This window comes from Phragmites australis, chromosome 24 (assembly GCF_958298935.1).
Source record: "Phragmites australis chromosome 24, lpPhrAust1.1, whole genome shotgun sequence".
Lineage (NCBI taxonomy): Eukaryota > Viridiplantae > Streptophyta > Magnoliopsida > Poales > Poaceae > Phragmites > Phragmites australis.
Genome location: NC_084944.1, coordinates 18,390,295 through 18,414,758, shown reverse-complemented (window position 1 = coordinate 18,414,758; position 24,464 = coordinate 18,390,295). Strand labels below are relative to the sequence as shown.

General features: G+C 42.2%; 2 protein-coding genes across 2 annotated transcripts; one reads left to right on the top strand and one right to left on the bottom strand.

Moving 5' to 3' along the window:
* Nucleotides 1-1,366: 1,366 nt before the first annotated feature.
* Nucleotides 1,367-4,517, bottom strand: LOC133907844 (acyl transferase 1-like). Its single transcript, XM_062349939.1, has 2 exons — nucleotides 4,046-4,517; nucleotides 1,367-2,411 (listed from the first exon to the last, which is right to left on the bottom strand). The coding sequence occupies exons 1-2, from the start codon at nucleotides 4,478-4,480 to the stop codon at nucleotides 1,452-1,454; spliced, it is 1,395 nt and encodes a 464-aa protein (XP_062205923.1). The 5' UTR covers nucleotides 4,481-4,517; the 3' UTR covers nucleotides 1,367-1,451.
* Nucleotides 4,518-19,175: 14,658 nt separating this feature from the next.
* Nucleotides 19,176-21,833, top strand: LOC133907734 (protein DETOXIFICATION 33-like). The gene is made up of 8 exons (XM_062349812.1): nucleotides 19,176-19,439; nucleotides 19,519-20,063; nucleotides 20,277-20,363; nucleotides 20,444-20,500; nucleotides 20,617-20,855; nucleotides 20,969-21,087; nucleotides 21,246-21,332; nucleotides 21,418-21,833. Exons 1-8 carry the CDS (start codon nucleotides 19,176-19,178, stop codon nucleotides 21,577-21,579), a joined length of 1,560 nt encoding a protein of 519 aa, XP_062205796.1. The 3' UTR covers nucleotides 21,580-21,833.
* The last annotated feature ends 2,631 nt before the right edge of the window (nucleotides 21,834-24,464 follow it).

Here is a 24,464-nt window from a genome sequence, read left to right as displayed (position 1 = left end):
CTAGAAGTTAAACCCGTAACCTCAAACCTTGAGCGAACCTTACTGTCTCATATATCGTTCGTTGGTAATTAATATATAAAAATAATCTATATAAAATATACGTTTGAAATTAGTAAAATACTATTAATATAGATAATTTTAAATTTAAAATCGTCTGTATTAATAGTATATACTGTTCTTATTTCGTAACCGTGTGTACTATTGCAAATTAGAACCGTCCCGCTGTTGGACGTGCCTGCTGTACAGACGGTGCTGACGATGGAAAAACTGCAGCATGCAAACCAAGCAGCAGTCGCGTTCACTACCATCAGTGTGTAAGTAGCTAAGCAAATTGTACATATACTGCCGTCACATTAATGCTAAACGCCGAGACACCACTCTTCCACTCAGCTGACATGACAGCCTGACCTAATAGCTCAGCATGAGCCATATGTACACTCCAGCGGATCCAAAGACCGGGGAGTACGTAAACACACTTCACGTGGGGAACGGTACAGACGGTTCTAAATATTAAAAATGTCTGTACTATTTTTTTACAGATAGTTTTAATTTAAAATTGTCTGTATTATTACTGTATATAAGTATAGATAACTCTGAATTAGAATTGTTTGTATAAAAAGAAATAGTACAGACGGTTGTAGTTTGTAACCGTCTGTACTATACCATTCTATTTTGTTAAAACTTCGTGTTATTATTTTCTCAGACGGTTCTAGTTTGAAACCGTCTGTAGTTTCATCTGTACATATATATCCTACTAAATAAATTCTGTAGTAGTGAGAGCTCAGTTTAACGTTCACTGAGCCACTGACGATATTGCAATGCTCGCTTCGTAATCGTCTGGTGGTAATCAGTGCATATATGTAAGTGGTGTCCAGGATTTATACCGCTTTGCCTCTCTGTTCATGTTAGCGCATCATGCGTATGCCTTAAAAACATTTTATTTTCTTGAGAGCAGCCGTTGACTTCTACTATTTGGACTAATTCATACTCTTATAGGACAATCTTTCTTCTTTCTTGTTAAAAAAAATCATATACAACTCTTGAATGATGTAACCTTATCAGAACGATGAAAGCAAACATCCAATTAATTACTACACTGACAGCCATGCGTGCAAAGAGTTGCCTCCTTTAATTCGGAGATGTTGACAATTGACATCATTAGACTCCGGAAGAACCAAGCGCGGAAGCTACCTCTTTGCGTGAGGATCATCAAGAAGGGCTAGATTCTAAAGGAAATAGACAAGTGGAATGATGTAGGTCGACATGTTTTTGAATGACAAGACGATCGATGAACCTCGGCACAATTAAGTGGTAGACAGCAACAATGTTTCTTCTTTCCTGTTTTAAAAAACAAATCAATGCAATACATTTCCAACTGTTTCATTACACCACGAAATCATCTCAAAACCATGAAAGCAAACATCCAATTAAATTCTTCTATTCATTGCTAGCTAGAGGGAGCTCGGTATGATAAAATTCTTCTCGTCATGTTTGTTGAGCCAAACAGCCATCTCTTTCTTGAACCTCTCCATCGCCGGCCTTGGCAGTAGTATTGACACCACAGTTGAGTCCTCGCCATCTTCGTTCTTGCACTTCATATGATCGCTTCCCATCTTTGAAGTAAGGTCACCAGCGACCGGTATGCCACCACCCACAAACTCAGCCCACCCAAGCTGCAATCCGTTGCCCGCCGCAATCCATTTCGTGTCAGAAACATCGTACGTTCTTCTGTCCATCGTCAGGGATGGCCACTCACGCAGGAATGCAATGGTGTCCACCATTGATTTCATGCACTCTTTTGTCACGCTGAGCTTGGTTTTACGCACGAGCTCGACCGTGTCAGCGAGCGGCTGCCTTCGGAGCTCATCCACGGTTACTTCTACTATGGGAGAGACATGTGCATTGCCGTAGTAACCCCATGGGATGAGTGTATGGTGATTCCACCTCCCACGCGCATTCATAGTAATCATAAGGCGCACACGTTGACTAGACTTGTATCCCAAAGCTATTGTGCGGCATCTCCACATGACAGCAGTTATCAGTTCAAAGCATGTTGTAGAATCGGCAAGGTACCCCGGTACCTGGCTTCGTAGAGTTGTTATCTCTCTTGGCCCAAAGATGAAGTAGTGGACTACCATTTCATCGAGTGGAGTCGACAGCATCACATCATCAGATGTAAAGTCTAAGCCATTTAGTAATGGTTGATATGCAGGGTTCGGATATGTGATGAGGGATGGGCTATGTGCTGTACTTAGAAGCTCTCTTTCCCAAATGGGAAGAATGCTCGGGACTTCTCCACCACATGTTAATTCAGCTATAGTGATCATGAGTTGAATCATACCGAAACCATCGGCAATGTTGTGACACATGTGGAATCCAGCAACAAATCCGCCACATTTGAGCTGTGTCACCTATAAAAATATACGAAGAAGCTTTGTCACTTGTGGTAGAAAGCCACATTGAATGAGAAGAACACTAAATTTTCCTACATACAAAATTTTTATTCATATGCCAGTCCATATTTAAATTGTAAGGGACAAATAATTTCTAGAGGAATTATTTAGGATAAGAAATAATTGGAAATTTGTTGCCGTGTGTTTATGACCCTCAATTTTTTTTTGTTTAAATTAGCCTTGGAATGACCTCAAAAAAATTCTCAAACAATCCTACTCCCTTATACTTTCTCAGAGGTTCCCTGTAACAAGTTTGAGCTAGTCTCTCTCGAAGCCATCTGTCTTGAAACAATTAATATTTCCCTTACGAAGCTACTGTTATTTCTTGTAAGCCATATAGACTCTTCTTTTCTTTAATTATTCTTGTGTTTTAAAAGTCTTGTATGGTTCTAATATACAATGCATTCCGTTAATGCTTCCACTTGCTGTGTTCGGACCGGCTCTTAAGTTTTTTTGCCAATTAATTTAATTCCTTTTCCTAAATTAAATTCTAGTGAGATTGCATTACAAGAAATAAACCTAGGTAGAGGCCTTTTTTTTAATAAACAGAGCACCTTTTTGTTACATTTTCTTTTTCAGCACATACTTTATAAGATTTGGCTGCGTGCACCTGCTTGAGGCCGAAACCTTATTTCATCATTGGAATAAAGCTTCCTTTATCTAAAAAAGACTTTTTTATAGGATGGTGTTCTGCCGAAGTTTATTTTACCATAATAGACTCGAATACACTACTAAGGTCCATGGTCTATACATGAGGCTACAGTAACATATATATCATTTCACCTCTCTCTCTCTCTCTCTCTCTCTCTCTCTCTCTCTCGTGTCCAAAATAAAACGTAACTTTACTCTTGAGCACATTAAGAGATAACTACATGGGTTTCCCGAACTAATGCCTACCTATGAATTATAATATGACACTTAGGTTGGATTAATTGTATCATAAGGATTATAATGCAAAGGTCTAGTCAGATGTCATGTGAACCTTTCTGCTCTTTAGAATATTGATTACATGCTTATTGTATATTGTCATTGTGTCTAAGTCGGCACAAGCGTGCGCCATATGGAGCTCCATAGTCCTACTTAAATTTCTAGTAAGACGGCTCTAAAACAAATATAACTCCATGTGGAGGCTATTATTTTAATAAATTGGGGACTTTTAGTTACATCTCCTTTTTCGGCAGAGACTTCTTTATCACACGGCCTCTGCAAAAGCCAATATTTGAACTCTAGACATCTTAAAACAAACTCACATCCTTTTTTTCTTTTGGTATAGCAATATTTAAATGTAAAAATTTTATATGTTGAACCATGAACAACCTCGAAACTCCGGAGGGTAGAAATGCACGAGAAATCGTCTGTAACAAAATACTATGGTTGTCTCTAAAACTTGTCAAAAGATGTCCATGATGCATTAGATTTTTAGGAGATTTCAAAAGAGTCCCGGATAACGTCCCTAAATTAGAAGATACATTTATTGATGAGGCAAAGAAAAAAATGGATCATATCCATTCTATAGGCGCATGCATTGGAGTATTGTAGAGTGCATTTCTTTGCATTTGCAATCAGAAACAGAAGCTACATAAATTAAGTACCTGCATGAGGAGCAATGGTCTGCCAATGACAGCTCTCGTATCACCTGGATCGCATAGCAGCTCCTCCACACACGGATACGGCGGCAGCAGCGGCTCCCCGAACTCCTCCAGACGCACATCCGCGTCGGCCTCGACGAACACCACCCCTTCCGCCGTGCAGTCCACCACGAGCTTCCCTCCGGCGGTCTCCCGTAGCCGCCCGGCGACGGGGTAGTAGTACACCAGCGCCTCCGCGAGCGCCGCCTTGATGGTCTTTATCAGGTCGCCTGGCCTGTCAGTGCGGCCGGGGCAGCTGCGGAAGAACCCGATGACCGTCTCGTAGTAACGCAGTGGCCGCTGGTCGTCGATGTCGGACAGGGCGTTTGTCTCACGTGGCGTCGGCCGCGCCGGCGACACGAGCTCCGGCTCGCTCCGGCGTGCCTTGAACGATACCATGGCCTGGGATCGCGTGTGTGATGAGCTGCTTTGGACGTTGTGATAGCTTTCAGAAGCTAAGAGCCGTCCAGTGCGGGGGCTATTATATATATACAAACCGCGTACTCCCATGAAGAAGAAGATGGACATCTTTTTCGCAAGTGGAATGATGATATACAGCTAGAGATATTGATGCAAACTATGATCGAATCACTTATTTTTCTCATGACGATATATCGATATTGCATTGTCCCGTGCACGACAGAAGTGGCCGTTAAATAAAACAGTTGCTGCCAGTTGCAAGATATATGTACGTAGGTGAATAAACCTAGGACGGCAAAACAATTGAAATCTCATCTTCTCCAGACTAAATTCGTGTTTCTTCTTTCAACGCACAGATCTTTGCCAATAACTCATGCAGGGAGCATGGCCACAGGCATGGATTTGTATTTCGGTTTGCAATTCATGTCGTTTGCCAGCGTAACGCACGGAAGTCACTTATTCCGGCAATTTCTTTATGGAATTTGTTTAAACGGTTTTGATCAGATTTAAAATTTTGAATTTCGAAAAGGTATAATAAATTTGTTTTTTATCTTTCTGGAAACACGTGTGTAAGCCATAGTAATCTGCGAATTTTTTTTTAACCCGTGATGTCCTCCAGTATACACGAAAGGTTGCTCGCCAACCACAAACCCCCATGAAGACGATGATGTATATCTTTTTTTCGCAAGTGGAATGATGGCATATAGCTAGAGGATTGATGTAAACTATATGATTGAATCTCTTATTTTTCTCATGAAGATATATATTGCATTGTCCCGTGCACGGCAGCAGTGGCCGTTAAATAACACCAGTAACAGTGCTGCTAATTGTAAGATTTATATTGGTGAATGAACCTAGCACGCCAAATCAATCGAAATCTCTTCTCCAGCCTAACTTCATTTGTTCTTTCGAGCGTAGATCTTGGCTAATAAACTTATTCACCGATAGTGCTCACAGTCAGGGATTCGTCTTTTGGTTTGCGATTTCCTCCGTTTGCCACTGGAATGAATGAAATCCGCAAATTCGGTTGATTTGTTCTGGAATTCGTTTAGACGGTTTGACCGAATTTGAAATCTTAAATTCCAGAAGAAAGTATTATCAATTTCTCTGTTCTCTTGCTGGAGTCATGGGGCACACATATAAGACACATAAAATTGCGGATTTTTTTGCTGAGTTATGGATTCGAACTCATGATGTCCTGGAGTACACGCGTAACAATCACCAACATATGCAATTTGATTAGAATATTCTATTGCATTCCATTAATTTACCACAACATATTCAAACTAATCCGAATATTTTGCCGAAAACATACTTTATCATTTTGACGAAAACTACATTTCTGAAGTCAAAACTCCAACACATCGGGAACTGAGTATAATTCAGTTGGTTATAGTCCTTGTGGTGGATTTTCTCATCCAGATTCGAATCTTAGACTTGGCATATGTGGTCGTATTTTTTTATTAAATCTTGAGAGAAATAGTACATATATATGTGAGTACGTTAAGTGATCAAAACGTACACCCACATTACGTGAGGTTATATCTCTAATCTTATTTATAGAAAATTATGTCCATGCTACCTAGTGCAACACGTGGATGTGTGTGTCGTGAGTGTGTGATGTGTGTACGTGAGTATGTATATACGTCAGACTCGTACTCTAAAAAATTTCTAATACATCTTAGTTGTGCACTAGGTAGCGCCAAGTCAAAGAGTTCATATAGTTGTGCACTAGGTAGTGCCATCTTAGGTTGTGCCGCAAAGTAACAGGCTAGCAGCTAGGCAGGTGGTTAGTATTTAATTCTGCACTCAGCAATCGAAAGTTTATGGAAGTACAAATGTACAGTAGAATACCATGACGAGTTTTTTTTACTATCCTTGGGAGATACTAAGGATTATAGATCTTTTTTACCCTCTATCAAGAATTATAACTTGGAAGGTATCAAGTTTCGTACCTCTAAAGGTATAATTTAATAGTACCTCCCAATGACTGAAAAAAAGGCTCTATCACAATACTAGTTACACACTCATCTAGGTATTAATTTGCCCTTGAACTATTGCAAATTAAGAACACCATTGGTCTCATTCAAGGCTGTCAAAGGTGAGAAGGCGCGTCGGAGATAGAAACGAAATAACTACTATTTTTGTTTTCTTTTAGATATCGTTTTAACCTTCGGCACACAGAACAAGGTTGCAATAAATTCTTTTATGCATGACAATTTACCTCTCTCGATTTTTCCCACATTCAATCAATAGCACATAAGCCACCAATCTAGCACACTCATTGAATTAAAACTCCACTTTTCAATAGTCTTTAATATAGGCACTCTAGTAAAACACCATAATAAAAATCTAAAACAAAATCTATTTGAGAATAAAATCAAATTTCTAAAATAATATCTATTTAAGAACGGAGATAGTACTACGCAATTTAACAAAAGGCTCCCCTGACACCCGATTATCGTGATGATGGGTCTTGATCCATAACAAGGAGGATGATTGAGTGACTCGCGAACCATCCTAGTATATATGTATATTACTCAGGATTCCTTTTTGCTGATTCCTCACCTTTTTGGCGGTTTCTCAGGAGTATCCAGGCCAGCGCATGTGATCTTGTGTGAGATGATAGCTTTCCACGTTGATAAACCACTAATACCTCATTTCTCTGTCAACCCATGATCTTGGGCATGTAATGAACGGGTACATATGGATAGATAGAAGTCATAGAGCCAATCCGGGTAATGCCTGATGATTACATGCTGGAAGCCAGGCAAGTGGTTAATATTTAATTTTACACTAAGCAATCTAAAGTTCATAGAAGTAAAAAATTGTACAATAGAATATATATCACGGTACTACTTGCATACTCATATAGGAATCAATCTTCCCTTTGACCACAGGGCACATCAAAGATACTTCTATATCTAAAACGATGTCACTAGCCAAACGGGACAGTTTGTATTAACCATGCAATTTTATATATGATGACGTACTCCCCTAGCTAACACGCCATTTACTGTGACTTTTCGTACGTGTTGATCGATTAGAAAAAGGTGACTGATGACTTGCAATCATCCTAATTCATCCTAGTTCCATTCAAAAGGATTCGTTTGACATTCTTACTGACAACATGGTTGCTGCTTTAGTGATAAACCACTGCTATTTCATTGCCAAATCAAGTCATGATGTTGGGTATGTAACCGGGTGGGTATATACTACTGCATTGCACTAGATAACGCCAGCCCAGGTAATGCCGCAGGAAGCTAGTATACTTAGTTTTGCACCAACCAATCTATTTACAATAGAATAGGACGGTAGACGGTACTACTAGCTACTTGCGTACTCATCTAGGCATTTTTTTTGCCCATTGAACGATTCCAAAGGCCACCATTGGCATCACTCAGCTCGAGGTCAGGCAAGAATGTTCATCAGAGAGTTTTTCTTTCAAGGATATCACAAGATTTTTTTTTGCGGGGTGTATCAGAATTTATTAACTAGAGGAAAAAAAATTTACGGCCACCACATAACAACCTTCTTATTAGTTACTCTAAATGATGGTAACCCAACACAAGGATTTAAACCAAACAAGCATCTGTTCTAGCTCCACAAATCAGCATACCGATTAAACAACCTTCTCCTCCTAGCTTCCATGTCCGATTTCCATTTCTAATGGCCACACGCCTGCATTGTTGTGCTTTGCGCATTTTGAAAGAATATTCTATTGCACTTTCCATAGTTGCCAGATTACAAGAATAAAAGTTGTATCACAGCCTTTCCTTAGTCGCATGACAGGTAATTGTGATCACCTCGAGAGCCACCAAATCAAGAAGCCATGTGGTGACTTCGTCAATCTTTAAGTTCTGTATCTCAAGTCTTTAGTAGGTACTGTGTGAATAAGTGCGTGTGGTGGTGTGAGTGTGTGGATACGTCTACAAGTTGTACTGGTGTTTCTAAAAAAAGAAGCCATGTGACCGTGAGAGGTTGCACAAACCGAGAACTTGAAACCAGATCATCTCTTGCAGCAATACGGTTGACTTGAAACCAGATCATCTCTTGCGTATGATTGGAGCACTAGATTCTGATCAATGAGAATGAGAAGGAGAACAACCAAATAAAAATAAAAGGGAATGAGAATAAATAGATATGGGCTGGCAGTTGCAAATAATTTCAGTCGCCAGTTTAATATCCACTGTCTTTCTACTGGCCAGCTAGTACCTACTAGGTAACCAATTCAGCTAAAAGATAAAAAATAAAAAATAATAAAAGTTTCCAAGATAGCTATGATAGAATATTAGGATTGGTTAATGTGGTCGATGTGTTGTATTGAGTCTCGAGAGCGGAATATATAGAGTACAAAGCTTGGAGGGTAAGAAGCCTCTCCTAGAGATAATGCAGGTATCCTGGGATTACAATCAATCATAAACTACCATATCTGGAGATATCCCAAATATACTCTAACATCCCCCTGCAGTTGCAGCGGGAGTGTCGCAGACGATAAGACTGGAGAGGAAGATGAATGATATCCCCCTGTAGTCGAAATAACGCGATACAGATGCTGTGACTGGAGAAACCAACGAGTTGCTCATGCAGATGGTAGCCCTTTGTGCTGAAGTCGAGGTAACCAAGAGCGAGGTGAGTAGCTGTGGTCGAGAATGCCGTGCGTGAGATAGCCATGGTCGACGTAGCCATAGTCGGGTTTGCCGTGGATGAGGAGGCCGCACTTGAAGCCACGGGCGCCAGAGGCGCCAAGAGGTTGATGCCGAAGTCGATGTAGTCGAGGCCGTCGAGGACGAGGCGTGCACTGGGTTTGCCAGGCCCGCGAACACGTCGGGGATGAAGGCATGTACCGGTGTTACCAGTACCGGACGCGCGAAGGTAGGGAGCCCAACCATACGCCAATGTCTGAGAGACCAGCAGAGAAGGCCTCCGAGATGGTTGCAGTGCGCAGAGCGGCGAGGGGGAGAGTGCCGATGCAGCCCATGGTTGCCGGAGAAGACAAAGTAGTCGAGGAGGAGAGTGCGATGTTGGTGACGAGGTTGTGATGTACGAAGGCGGTAGAGGGAGGCGTAATCGGCGGCCTGGAGCGGCGACGCTAGTGCCCGAGAGAGTGTGGCGGCGGTGCTCGAAGAAGCTGGCGAAGAACACCCGAATAGCATGACGAAGACCAAGTGCGCCAATGACTAAGGCGATGACATGCCAAGAGAGGCGGTGTCAATCCGCCGGAGTGTCGTGGCGTGTGGGGACAGCGATGTAGGGCGACGGCGAGATCCTCCGTTGGCTGAACCGTGCGGTAGCACGACAGCGCTGCGGAGGCATGGCCACAGGTTGCAGCACTGTGGCCCGGAGGCGACGCAGCGGTAGCCCCAGTTCTCGGGAAGGAGGTACGCGTGTACTCGAGGAGTACAGGAGCCACTGCCGATCGGCTAGGCCGCACGGCTGATCTGACCTAGGGCACACGAGGTGGTCGTGGCAGAGGCGTCCCAAGTGGTGGAGGCGACAATGAACCGACATGGAGCGCTGTGCGGACAGGGCTGCCGGGCGCCCAGCCGTGCCGCACAGGTGGAGACGAGTCTGTGGCATGTGGAGGCGTGTCGACGGGTAGATCCAGGCACGTGGAAGCGTCAGTGCGGAGACAGGCAACACGATCCATGGCGCATGGAGGCATGTCGACAGGTGGATGGTCATGCGAGAGACAGAGACGGACGTTGATCCAGCGCGTGGAGACGGGCGGTGCGGATCAAGGCCGTGCGCGTGGAGGAGCCGGTGGAGTGGCACGACGGCCTGGACACTGTGCAGACAAAGCAGCCTGGCGGCAGCGCGAGGGGCACCCCGATGAGCACCGCAGGCCAGGCCATGTCCCACGGGTGGAGTCAAGGAAGAGCATCCAGCCATGCCATACGGGTGGAGGAGCTAGTGTAGTCATGCCGAGGTCGGAGTAGAGGCGCGCGAGATCGATGGGCGGCGAACGACGCAAACTGATCTTGGATTGGAAAAACCAAGGAGAAACTCCGATCAACGACTGGCGAGAGAGAAAAACCCGATCAATAGATCGGAGAAAAAAACTTTCTAGGGCTATCGATCAACATGATCGGTGGCGCAAACCCTAGGTACGAGTGGCATTGCTCTCAGCAGAGATCATGGAGATCGATCTCCCCGGGGGCGCGCGGTGCGGAAGCTGATGGCGGCTAGGGTTTGTGACCTAGGATCGGAACCTAAAATCATAATACCATATAGAATATGAGGATTGATTAATGTGGTCGATGTGTTACATTGAGCCTCGAGGGTGGAATATATAGAGTACAAAGCTTGGAGGGCAAGAAGCCTCTCCTAGAGATAAGATAGGTATCTTAGGATTACAATCAATCCTAAATTACCATATCTAGAGATATCCCAAATATACTCCAACAAGCTAGTCATCACGGTCATCACAGGCTTTTTGCATGCTCCGACGAGGATACGATGACAACAAGGTATGAATAATGCATCGTTTATTTATTTTTCCAACAGGAAAGTTTCTTCTAATATCAAGAGCTTAGGTGTTGTTATGGGTAGAGATGATAGAGATATAAACAATTCTATTATTTCTATTAAGAATATTGAGATTGATAGGTTAACTGTTACCCCTAAGTCTCTTAATAATAATATTAGCAAGAAACTTAGTAACAGATCTTATGAGTCAAATATGCATGAAGATGAGGAAGATATGGATGGGATTGACAAGCACCTTAGTCACATATGCCGTGATTTAACTGAGATCCTCAATGAAGAGGATTTTGATCAAATATGTTGTGATCTTAATGCTGTCCCGAGAAGGAAAAAGTCCAGTTCCAGAGGTAGGGATAAACACCCACCTAAGAAACCAAATACGCCATCCAAAATTAATCTCTAATGAAAGGGATCTTTTGGAATAGCAAAGGTTTGGGGGACTTGGCTAAACATAACTATATTTTGGATGTAGTGAAGGAAAGACAGTTGGATTTTGTAGCCCTCATGGAAACAGGAAGAATCACATGCCCTGATTCGCTTCTAAGACACCTATGCGGTGGCTCAAAATTCCTTCTTAAGAATAAAGAAGATAGCTTTATGTGGGCATTATATGCTACTTATGGGCCTACCCAAGATGAACATAAAGCAGCTTTCTTGACTGAAATGGTTAATGTGTGTAGCAAAGAAGAGAACCCGATACTAATGTGGGGAGACTTCAATATTATGAGAAACCCCGAGGATAAAAGTAGTGGATCCTTTGATTACAGATGGCCTCGATTGTTCAATGCTGTTATTGAAACATTAGACTTTCGAGAACTAGAGTTATCTGGATACCAATATACCTGTGCAAATGAAAGAGATCCACCAACATTTGAAAAACTAGATAGAGTTCTGATGAGTACAGAGTGGGAGTTAAAATACCCCAAGGCATCGGTTCAGGATTTGGATAGGTCAAGATCCGACCACACCCCTCTCTTACTCGACACTGGCTCATCTTCCTCTTCTGGTAAACAACCTTTATTCAAATTCGAATTAAGTTGGCTTATCCACAATGGCTTCTATGATATGGTTGCCGACATATGGCAGAAGGAAAAGCAAGGCACTAATGCCATACAAAAATAGCAGAATAAAATACGTGCCTTGTGACAATATTTAAGGGGCTGAGCCAAGCATGTTAGCGGAATGAACCGGAAAGAAAAGAAGATGCTAATATCCAAAATTGATACCCTAGACAAAAAAGCTGAACATACACCTTTATCAGCATATGAAATTGGGTTCAAGCATTACCCCAATGAGAGGTTGGCCCATCTCTTAAGAGAGGAAGAACTCAAATGGTACCAAAGAGCCAAAGTAAAGGATTTACTAGAAGGAGATAATAATACTAAATATTTCAAACTAGTAGCCAATGGGAGACATAGGAAAAAACAAATATACAAGCTAGAACAAGAAGAAGGTACGATATTTGGGGAGCCTCAACTTAAGAAGTATACCACCAAATACTACAAAGGGCTCTTTGGACCTCCTGAGACAAACAACTTATCAATGGATGAAGCACATCGTGATGACATTCCTCAAGTGAGCACACAAGAAAATGAATTCTTGATAGCTCCTTTTACAGAGGATGAAGTTCGATGGGCTATTTTCCAAATGGAACATAACAAAGCCCCTGGGCCTGATGGTTTTCCCGCTGAATTTTATCAAGTATTTTGGGAGGTGATCAAGGCCGATTTAATGGCTTTGTTTGCTGATTTCCATCATGGCTCCTTACTGCTATTCAGCCTTAACTTTGGAGTAATTACAATACTTCAAAAGTCGGACACCATCTCAAAAATACAAGAATATCGTCTAATATGTTTGCTTAATGTCAGCTTCAAAATATTTACTAAAGTTGGCACTAATAGGATAAGTGGGGTGGCAGAGCATGTGATCCGTCCAAGACAGACTGCATTCATGCCTGATCGAAATATTATGGAAGGAGTTATAATCCTACACGAGACCATCCATGAGTTGCATAAGAAACATCTAAACGGAGTAATATTGAAGATTGACTTTGAGAAGGCCTATGACAAGGTCACATTTCTGCATCAGACTATAAGAATGAAAGGATTTTCAGATAAATGGTGCCAATGGATCCAAAATTTTGTATCTGGCCGGAGTATAGGTATCAATATCAATGATGACATTGGACCTTACTTTCAAACCCACAAAGGTTTACGACAAGGAGACCCCCTTTCTCCCATCCTCTTTAATATTGTGGTAGATATGTTGGCAATTATGATAGCCAGAGCCAAAGAGGATGGAAAGATTTCAGGAGTTGTACCACATTTGGTGGATGACGGGTTGTTAATCCTGCAATATACGGATGACACCATCATCTTCATGGAACACAACTTGGAGTAAGCCCGCAATATGAAGCTTCTGTTATGTGTTTTTGAACAACTATCTGGACTTAAGATCAACTTTCACAAAAGTAAAATATTTTGTTATGGGAGGGCAATGGAGATGGAAGATCAGTATACACAACTATTTGGATGTGATACTGGATCATATCCTTTCAGATATCTTGGCATTCCCATGCATCATGAAAAGCTTCGCAATAGTGATTGGAGAAAGGTTGAGGATAGATTTGAGTGACGACTGAGTAGTTGGAAGGGCAAACACTTGTCAGTGGGAGGTCGATTAGTATTGATTAATTCGGTTCTCTCTAATCTGCCAATGTTCATGATGTCTTTATTTGAAATTCCACGAGGCGTACTCAAAAGACTGGATTATTTATGATCCAGGTTCTTTTGGCAATACGATAGTAACAAAAGAAAATATAGACTTACTAAGTGGAAAATCTTGTGTCAACCTAGAGATCAAAGAGGGTTAGGGATTCTGAACCTTTCAATCCAAAATAAATGCCTCCTGAGTAAATGGTTATTTAAGTTTCTGAGTGAGGATGGAGTATGGCAACAGTTGCCCAAAAACAAATACCTTAGGAGTAAAGCCCTCACACAGGTCGACGGAAAACCTAGGGATTCATATTTCTGGAATGAAATTCAAACAGGAATTTCTCAAAGTGGGCACATTCAATATATTGGATGGCACCTAGATAAGATTTTGGGAAGATAGATGGCTAGGTAATATATATCTTAGCGAACAATATCCGTCGCTCTTTGGTATTGTGAGGCATAGAAATGCTATGGTGGCGGAGGTGATGAGTACTATACCGCTCAATATATCATTTCGCAGATCAAATATTGGAGACAGATTAACATCTTTGTGAGGACCCGTCCAAATAATATTCTAGTTAATCACCAAGTCGATCATTTACATAATCACGACTTCAACGATTAACTAGAATATCATTCCGGCACTCCCGACATGTGTTTTGTGCCCAAGGATCGGAACACATGCCTTCCAACATATACATCACAACACAGTTTAATAAAGAGCAGGTAATTAAACATTTATGTTACAAGTCTTTAAACATGCAGTTGTTTCCACAATTTACATTAAAAGGAAACAACAACTACACAATGGAAGAAAACTATACAACAAAAGGATATGGAGCCACATGCCCTTAGGCTCCATACCAAAACACTGAGTTCGGAGTAGAATGTGCTACTCCTACCCGCCACCCTGATCGGCAGGCACAAAGTAGCCAAACACCGCCTCTTCCTCACCAGCAGCACCTGAAACGCAGGCATGAGTACAAAGGGTACTCGCAAGACTTAAACCATATGGAGCACAAAAATATAGCTTGACTCCAAGGATTATGCATTGAACCATTAGCAAGGATAAAGCCACATGGTTATGTTAAACACAAGCGGTAAACAATCTAGACATCTATATGTGAGCAACTAACTTAACCAACAACATAATTATACCCTGCATAGGCCAACTGAACATAAAGGTAACTGTAACCAACATAAACATAAAACTAGAACCAACATGAGCATATATGTAACTAAGAACCAACTCGTCCATCACCATAATAACTGAACCATCAATCACATATCCGAACCATCACCCACAAACGAGAGCTCTATGACTGAGTGCAGATGAAACAATAGCATGCTCATGACCGAGAGCGCGGCATTTCAAAATATTTATACACCCTGCAGGGGGATACTCCTGGACCCACACGACACGAGGACCATACAGCTTGTGACACCCACTAAAGTAGACACAAGGGGGTACCCGTGACAACCTTTCCCAACCAGCCCCAACCGTGTGGGGCATGCATCGCTAGGTGCGGCGATACTAGAACTACCCCCGGAGCAAACTAGTACCGCTTACAAGCCCGCCCGCTCGCACCATCGATGTTCACGCCCACAAAGCCACATCTGCGAAGGTATTCGGCTCGCCTTACCATTAGATTGGCATGTGGTGAGTAAGGTAAGTGCTAAAGCCAACAACCCCGACGATCGGCCTTAAATGATGCAAACGGTTTATGGTGCTCGGGTTTCCTCTCTCGACCTACCCCCTGGACTTTCCACCGAGGCAGACGACACCCCTAACACCGCCCACATCTCGTCTCATACTTACCACTCGACCAACCAACCTCAACCCATATCCAACATTGTGATCAGAACAAAAGTAAATAACGCCTATGCTCGCGAACGATGAAACCATTCACCGCTCGACTTCTACCGAAGGACCTATGCATTGCTAAGCATTTTGATTAAGTTGTAATCTTGACAACAACATATTCAAGGTGACAAGGGTATGGATAAACAACATCTCAAGATAGAGGATATGCAATTCAACATAGGATCTACCCATTTATACCCGACAATGACTCACTAAACATGCAAACATACACAAGCATAATTTATCAATTTTAGACTTCATTCAATTCGATTACACGGGTGCAATATGCAAACATAATAGGTTGCTTGCCTTGATGCACTAGTTCACAAAGGTGCGGCACGTCGGGATCGACCTCGGTCTCCGGGATCGACGAATCGGCGTGCTCTATGAAACATATCGCGTGCAATGCAATGAGTATATATAAAGTGCAAATATATGCCTCAATATGCATACAATGGATGAAAACATTTTTCCTAGATAGAACAAGTCATAAGGAAACTATCAAAACTGGATTCATCAATTTTGGACTTACGATGAATTAACGGTGAATTAATGAAGCTTTAACCTAATTAATTAATCTCAGAAATTTAATTCATCATTTCATGGATGGGGATATTTTTAATAGGCAGAGTAGGTTATTATAAAACTAACAAAATTTGTTTCATAATTTTTGGAGCTACAGAGAATTTATTATGAATTTTACAAATTTCAGCAAGCAGTAATTGTGCTGTCTAGGTGTACAGCGGTCAGATCGAGGGTCACTGGTGGTCAGACCGCCAAGACTCACAGTTAGACCGCCCCCATACAGAGAGTTTTGGCCCCTAGCGGTCTGACCGGCCTGGGGGTGGCGGTCAGACCGCTGGGAGTCGCCGGGGGCAGTTGGAGAGCTCACCGGCGACGATTCCGATGATATTTGGAGTGAGGACTCTGACCTAGAGCATCACATTGACTTTCTCTACCGCATAGGACAACATGCATATGCCAAAATCTAAAAAACTCGGCTATTGCTTCTAATTCATCAAGAACTCATGAACTTCACAATCCTAGCTCAAAATGCGAAATCCAACCATCCAAAAGGCGGATTCTTACCATGGGAGTTTAGGGGACTCACCCAATGGCCTTTGCCGAGGTTGTGGACCGTCGATTGAAGGAGGAAACGGAGGGAAAAGCTCGGGAGACAAAGAAATCCGGTGTTCTTCATATTTCAACCCTAACACCAAAAGACACTAAATCCGGCTCAAATCCTCCGGGGAAACGAAAATAAATTGGGGGAATGGATAGCTCATGAGCTTATGATCGCAATGGTACCACATACTCACCTCAAATCCTATCTCTTGAGCTCGAATTTTGGAAGAAAAGAGAGAGGGAGTGAGAGGGAGAGTGAGAGGGAAGGGGAGCACGGTGGGTGCTCGGGTGGGAGAGTGAGGAGGAGAGAGAGTGAGCTGCCACTCTAGAGGGAAAGAGAGTGGGGTGGTTGGCCCACTCCGGTGGGGCCCATGTGATAGAGAAAGAGTCCGTTTTAACTGCGAATTTCATTCTTTTCTCTCCTGGATTTCTCTCCCTCATCCAAATGATTTCAAACGAATTGCATTAGTGTCACAAAATGAATTACACAAAATTAAATATAATGCTTAAGAAGCATAATTATGCTTAATTATGTGATTATGGAATTTGGGACGTGACAATCTTGGCATAATTTAGGGCTCAAGCTAGTTAACATATAATTGACACAGGAAAGAGATACTTTTAGATGGAACCTTGATAAAAGCGGACAATTTACTGCCCAATCCATGTATAGGCATATGGCAAATAGAGACCTTTCCTTCTCCAATAATTTTTTGTGGCATTTAAAACTCCCTTTGAAGATAAAGATCTTCATGTGGTATGTAGGATGAGGGGTCATATTGACTAAAGATAATTTAGCAAAACGCAACTGGAATGGGGATCTTAAGTGTAGCTTTTGCAATCAAAATGAAAATATACATCACTTGTTCTTTGATTGTCATTTTACTAAATCAATTTGGCGTGCTATTAAAATTTCCCTTGGGATTGACACACGAAGAAACATCAGTCATATGCTGGGTGGATGGGTTAGAGGTGTTGGGCAAATTAATAAGAACAAGATCTTTGTCGATGTAGCAGTCTTATGTTGGGCTAATTGGCTATGTCGTAATGAGATTACTTTTGAGAAAAAACCAATCACAACTTTCATGCAGGTACTTTTCAAGGGCACATACTGGCTAAGACACTGGAGTCTGTTGCAGAAGGAGGACGATAGGGGTGTCGTCTACAAGGCGTGCCATGCTTTGGAGATTGTGACAATGGATATCTTCGTCAAGAATGGGTGGTGCTTTAGTAATAGACTTCCTGGTAGTTGATTGTTTTTTATGGAGTTTGTGAACTATATTTTGGTCCCATTCGGAATGCTCGAAGTTTGCAATACTTTTGTAATAAAGAACCAGGCTGTGTGTACCAAGTAGTGCAAAGGCTAGAAACTCTTTTCCATTATTAAAAAAATGAGTCCTCGTTAGAGCTAGTAGGATACGAGTCATCCTGTTACAACGCTTTGCATCGATCGTCAGTCCGTGTAGGACCGAGAATGACGACTAGAGGGGGTGAATAGGCGCCTCAACAAATTTCTTTCGAAATAGATGGCCTTTTCCTATTTCTCACCCAACGCACCTCAAAACGCTCAAGAAGAAGAAAAAGAATCAGAGAGACAAAGCAATAAGACTAGTTCCATGGTAACATGACTCCACGGATGGAATATGAACCATAGGTTCCATTCAAGACTATTTCATGCGTCTTTGTGCACAAAAACTCGCAACTTTCAAAGAAACTAGAGAAGATAGATACCGGACAAGGTTATCCTCTAAGAAGATAGTCTAGTAGCAAGGGGGCTCAAGACCCGCTCAAATGTGAGTGTTTAAGTCAATAGCATCAAGAAAAACAACCCTGCAAAGGTGAAATTTTGCAGCTCAAAGAAAAAGAACACCGAGTAAAGAATCTCTCCAAGTTGATGATCTAGAGGCAAGGGTACTCAAGACCCATGAGCATACACTCGTATGTGAGTTTTTATGCCTCTAGCAACAAAAAGGATGATGTCACAAGGTGCTGAAATTTCAGCCTAAAAACTAAAATAAAAATCAAAACCGAAAATCGAAAAACTAGAAGAATGGGAATTCAAGCATATGCAAAAATATAAACTTAATTATTCAAAGAGGTTAGTCCTATTTTAAACAGATTATAAAGATTTATCTCTCAAAACTCTCACCTATTACATAGGCTAAGCACTCATCCTTCTCTCATCTAAAACCTTAGCTCTAAGGCTCTTAAATGGATGGCACAAGGGGGTTCAAGTGGCTGGTTCAAAGCTCTCTCTAACCCTACCTTTTTATTTATAGGCCTAAGAAATTTGATCCTTAAGTTTTCTAGCTTTTCCCTAAAATACCGCTCTCTTGTAGTGCACTTCTACCTACCACCGAGGGTATTTTGGTCTATTTTTTTCTTTATTCATCGAACGGTCACGACACCTTCACGACTTAACTTCGCCGCCTCGGTGCATCCAATCTAGCTAGTACCTACAAATTACGAGAGCTAGACAATTTCTATGTCTCTAACAGCAAGCCCGAGGCTTGCGCATGAGCTGCAGGAGAATCAGTCACATGGGCTTATTATGAAGTGGCTTGTGAACAAGAGCTGGGAGGAGTCCCGGCTGCTATGGCGCCTCGCCTTCCCCGCGATTCTCACCGAGGTGTTCCAGTTTTCCATCGGATTCGTCACTACCGGCTTCGTCGGGCACATCGGTGAGGTCGAGCTCGCAGCGGTCACCGTCGTCGAGAACATCTTTGATGCCTCTGCTTATGGAGCCCTGGTGCGTACGTATTCAGCTGTGGAATTGTTCAGCATTAATTTCCCTCTGGCTCACGGTAGGTATGCTCATGCATGTGTAGTTCGCCATGGGCAGCGCGTTGGACACGCTGTGCGGCCAGGCCGTCGGCGCCGGCCAGCTGGACATGCTGGGCATCTACACGCAGCAGTCGTGGATCATATGCGGCGCCACCGCGCTGGCGATCGCGCCGGCGTACTTCCTCGCCGGGCCGATACTCAAGTACCTCCTCCGGCAGCCCGCCGACGTCGCGAACGCCGCCGGACCGTACGCCCGGTGGGCGATCCCCCGGCTGTTCGCGCACGCGATCAACTTCCCGCTCCAAAAGTTCTTCCAGGCCCAGAGCAAAGTCTGGCCGGTGACAGCCATCTCCTGCGCGGCCCTCGCTGTCCATGCCGCGCTCACCTATGCTGCTGTGAGGCGGCTCGGGTACGGCCTGCGTGGGGCGGCCGTTGCCGGGAACATCTCCTACTGGCTCATCGCTGCGGCGCAGTTCGTGTACATGGTCCACGGCCGTTTCCCGGACGCATGGAAGGGGTTCTCCGTTCGCGCGTTCAAGAACCTTGGCGCTTTCATCAAGCTGTCGCTCGTGTCCGCCGTCATGATCTGGTTAGTAGTAGCTTGTATCTTGCTCCGCCATCATAGCTGGCTTCGTTTGACAGTATTTATGTTTTTTTTTGGCTTGCTTTAACCATTTGCCTGTTGCTGTTATACTTGGTTTCTCCGTCTTATATACAAATTAAGATATGCAGCTCTTGTGCGTGTTCTCAATCGATGAACACAGCTAATTGCCATCCCATTTTATGTTACGTGCATACATAGCTTGGAATTTTGGTACTACACGACACTGCTCATTCTCGTGGGTCTCCTAAAGAATGCCAAACTCCAACTCGACATCATGTCTGTCTGGTGAGTGTTTCCACATCTGTTGAAAACACCACCAATACCTTACAGATAAACTGATTAAGCATCTTTCTGAATAACTACAGCCTCAACTACGAGTTCTTGACCATAATGGTTGCACTGGGCTTCAGCACGGCAGTCGGGTACAAAAGAAAAGGACCCGATGCTTTTCACACCAAATTGCATCAATTGAGTTGTTTAAGCTCACCTACATCATGACATGTTATATTTGACTGACAAAATGCTGTGAACTCTTTAGCGTGAGGGTGTCGAACGAGCTGGGTGCAAACAGGCCCAAGGAGGCCAAGTTTGCAGTGGTCGTGGCCGTGTCGACATCCGCCATCATCGGTGCAATCTTCATGGCCGTCGTCTTCATTTGGAGGACAAGCTTGCCAAAATCCTTCAGCGACAGCCAAGAGGTGGTGCAGGGAGCTGCCAGATTGGGGCATCTTCTCGCTGTCACCATATTCATGAGCAGCATCTGGCCTGTACTGTCAGGTATGGGTTAACAAAGAGTTACATGAGTTTGCTTTATTTGTTACTCTAAATTACACTCGGTTCCCTGCAAGTTAATATATGAAAACATATGAAATTCTAGTCTATTTTTGCAGGTGTGGCAGTAGGATCAGGGTGGCAAGTGCTTGTGGCATTCGTAAACATCGGTTGCTACTACCTAGTGGGCATTCCACTGGGAGTCCTGTTTGGCTTCAGGCTGAAACATGGTGCACAGGTAACATCAATTCTTAAAGAAGCATTCATCTTATTGCCTACCATGTTACTATTTGATCAGAAGCAATGGACCTACATGTTTCGACCTAGTCTGAGTTCTAGTTCAAAATCTCGGTCCATCCATGTTACAAGCCAGTAGGCTTTTTCTCGACTTTGCAGGGGATATGGAGGGGCATGATGACAGGCACGTTACTACAAATGGTTGTACTCCTTGTCATTATCATCACAACAAAGTGGGAAAAACAGGTAAAATTACTCTCTGTTAAAACAATTTGTCCGGTATATATGCACTGCATAACTATGAAACCGGATGTGAATGTAAACGTTGCAGGCCGTGCTGGCAGCAGCAAGGATGGCTGAGTGGGGAGGGAAGAATCAGAACCTACCATTGAAGGAATCTACACGTATGAATGATCATATGGCTCCTGCAGATGATGAAATATATGTGCATGGGAGCCAGAAAAATATAGAAATAGCGCGCACAGATTCATAGAATATATTCATTTTAATTAGTTAGATAACATTTTCATTGTTTGGTAGGATGATATTGGTCTGATTCTGTAGGCTTATACTTCTTTAGTTTTCATTTGCAAAAAACTTAAGCAAGGCTGGGATATGAGCTTAAAAATATTTGGAAATAAGTCATCTCATATGGAAATTATATTATCAATGAACGTGTAGGTCATGATATCTTGTGAAGCCATAATGCGGGAGTTCAATATCTCTTGTCATTTTTTTTTCTTTCAACTTTCGAGTGGTGCTCCCTGTGTGACTTTTGCTTTAGCACTGAAAGTCTAGTGGTGTTCATTGAGACAGGGTATGTACCATGTACCCTTGGACGAAGGCCTTGAATAGATACAATTTTTTCTTAAACAAATTTACTTTTGGGTCCTGAGTCTATAAACTCTGCATCTATATATAAAAAATTCTCTTCCATGATAGAAAATAAAACTCTACATCTATATGAATTTTCCTAATGTCGGTCGGGATTATTCGAGTTTCTAGCAGTCACTACGTGAAAAAAGACTTCAATAACAAGTGATAACCGGCATCAATGACGGATCCCGCATCCGTCACTCCGAACGTGTCACTGATGAGTCATCATTAATAACGAGTTACGACCTGCCACTTATGAGGTCAAAGATGACGGGTCATAACCATGACCCGTCATTTATGACTGAACATAAGTGACGGGTCATAACAGTGACTTGTCACTTATGACTGATGAATATTTTTGCGTTTTTTGACATGAAAAGTATTTTTTCACTGAACCATGCCAACGCAGGACCCATCGCATATGCCCCACAAGCCACGCCATTTTTCAAACTGTTTTTCAGTCTGCATTCCGTGGGCCTCGAACCCATGACCTCCCCTCGAGCGCGTATCTCCTTTATCACCTCACCTATCACGTAGTTGTGATAGACACCGAAGATTATACCATTTTAACCTTCTTTGCCGAAGGTCATAGATAACGGGTCATAACCATGACCTGTCACCTATGACTGAGTGACGGGTCATAATAACTATGACCCGTCACTAATGACTGAACTTTAGTGACAGGTCGTAATTTTGACCCGTCACTAATGACTGATTTTGTCAAATTTCATCGAGGGTTATAATTTACATATATTTTTTCATTCAAATTTGTAGAAATATTTTATGAATTTCTAAATATCTCATCCAAACGATCGCAATTTGATAGTGACTCGTAGTGCCTTCGGTGAAATGGGTATAATTTTTGCATACGTACTCCGATTTTTGATGTTTTTTTTACTCTACCGATATCTACAGAAAAAGTTACATCTGTTTCTCCCCCACTTTGTCAGGTTCAGATAATTTTTCGAGGCCAAATTCGACTTAGAAGATTAAGTTCTCGCTCTTTAAAGTTTTTGCACTATTTTTGAAACACACGTTTATGTCCATAGCTACCACCCCTTACATCAAATTTGAGTAGAAATGTACAATAGTTCCTATTCTAGTGCTACTGAGGTGAGAAAAAAATAAGAGAAAAATTTAAGAAAAATAAAAAAATATTTTTGAATTGGTCATTAGTGAATATAGAACAACTTAGCTGGCTATTTCCTCTAGAAAGCCTAGTGGTAATTCTGTTGAAGTTAAAACTATACACTTTGAAGTTGTTAAATACTTCCGCTATATTGCAATATGTATTCCTTTTCTCAGGCAATTTTCATGAGCAATCACCTAAAGGTACTAAAAGATCTAATAATTCATCTCTCTCATCACAATTTTTTTTTCTCCTTTTCTTTTGTTATGTTCTTGATTCTGCTTATGTGTGGATAAATTCTTATATTTCACGAACTTGGATTTAACAACTTGTTGATTACGATTGGCTCAAATATCTTCATATTTTGTTCCAATTAAATGCTCATTTGTCACATTTGTATTCTCATCAAGATTGGGCTTTCAGGCTTTCCTCCTATTTCATCCATAAGTCATTGGTGACGGGTCGTAATAGTGACCCGTCACCAATGAAGTCATTAGTGCTGCACGAGAAAAATAAAAGAAAAATACCGTTATTAGTGACGGATCACAACTTGACTCGTCACTAATGATTAGCCTAGGATAATCCGTCCCTGATGAGTCATCATTAGTGACGGGTCACAACTATGATCCGTCACTATTATCATCAGTGACAGATTATATTGCGACTCGTTATTAATTTCGTGCCTCTTTTATCTATTATTTACGTAGTGAGTATTTCGATAGGCTAAATTTGGGGCCAATCCACATGGTTGGATGAAGCATCAATTAGTCCTGTCCAAACGAAGCGTTAAGCAATTTAATTATACGCCACAAGTAATGTAGGAGTGACCTCCTCTTGCTCTTGCTGGGATAGTCCCTGGACCAAGCTTAAATGAGCCATCTGGAATATTGTCAAGCTTAATTAGATAAGGCGAAGCCTCCAAGGATAACTGTCTACTTCTTGCTTCATTTTGTTCACACAGCGAATTGACAAGTCACTCTTAGTTTGACTATGAGCCATTTTAGAGCAAAAACCCAAAAAGACTTAATTTTGCCTCTGTTTGATTTTGCACCCTCTACCCTTGTGATATGCTAATTTGGACTCGCTTTTGCTGATGTGGCATGATTGGGCGATAGCTCTCATCTTTTGGCTCAATCTGGTGTACTTGTACGAGAAACTATGTTGAAATGTGTCTTGATTTATGTGTGATGAGTGATTAATAAAGTTGGTGATTTGGATAATTTTGGGGATTGCATGAGCATGCCTATGTATTACAATTATGATCATGACTAACCAAACTTGTAAAAAAAAATAGAGTTTGAATGTTTGTCTCTGAACCAGGAAATTTGTTCTCACAGGATGGTCCGGTGTTACAATAGGAAGTTGGGTACACC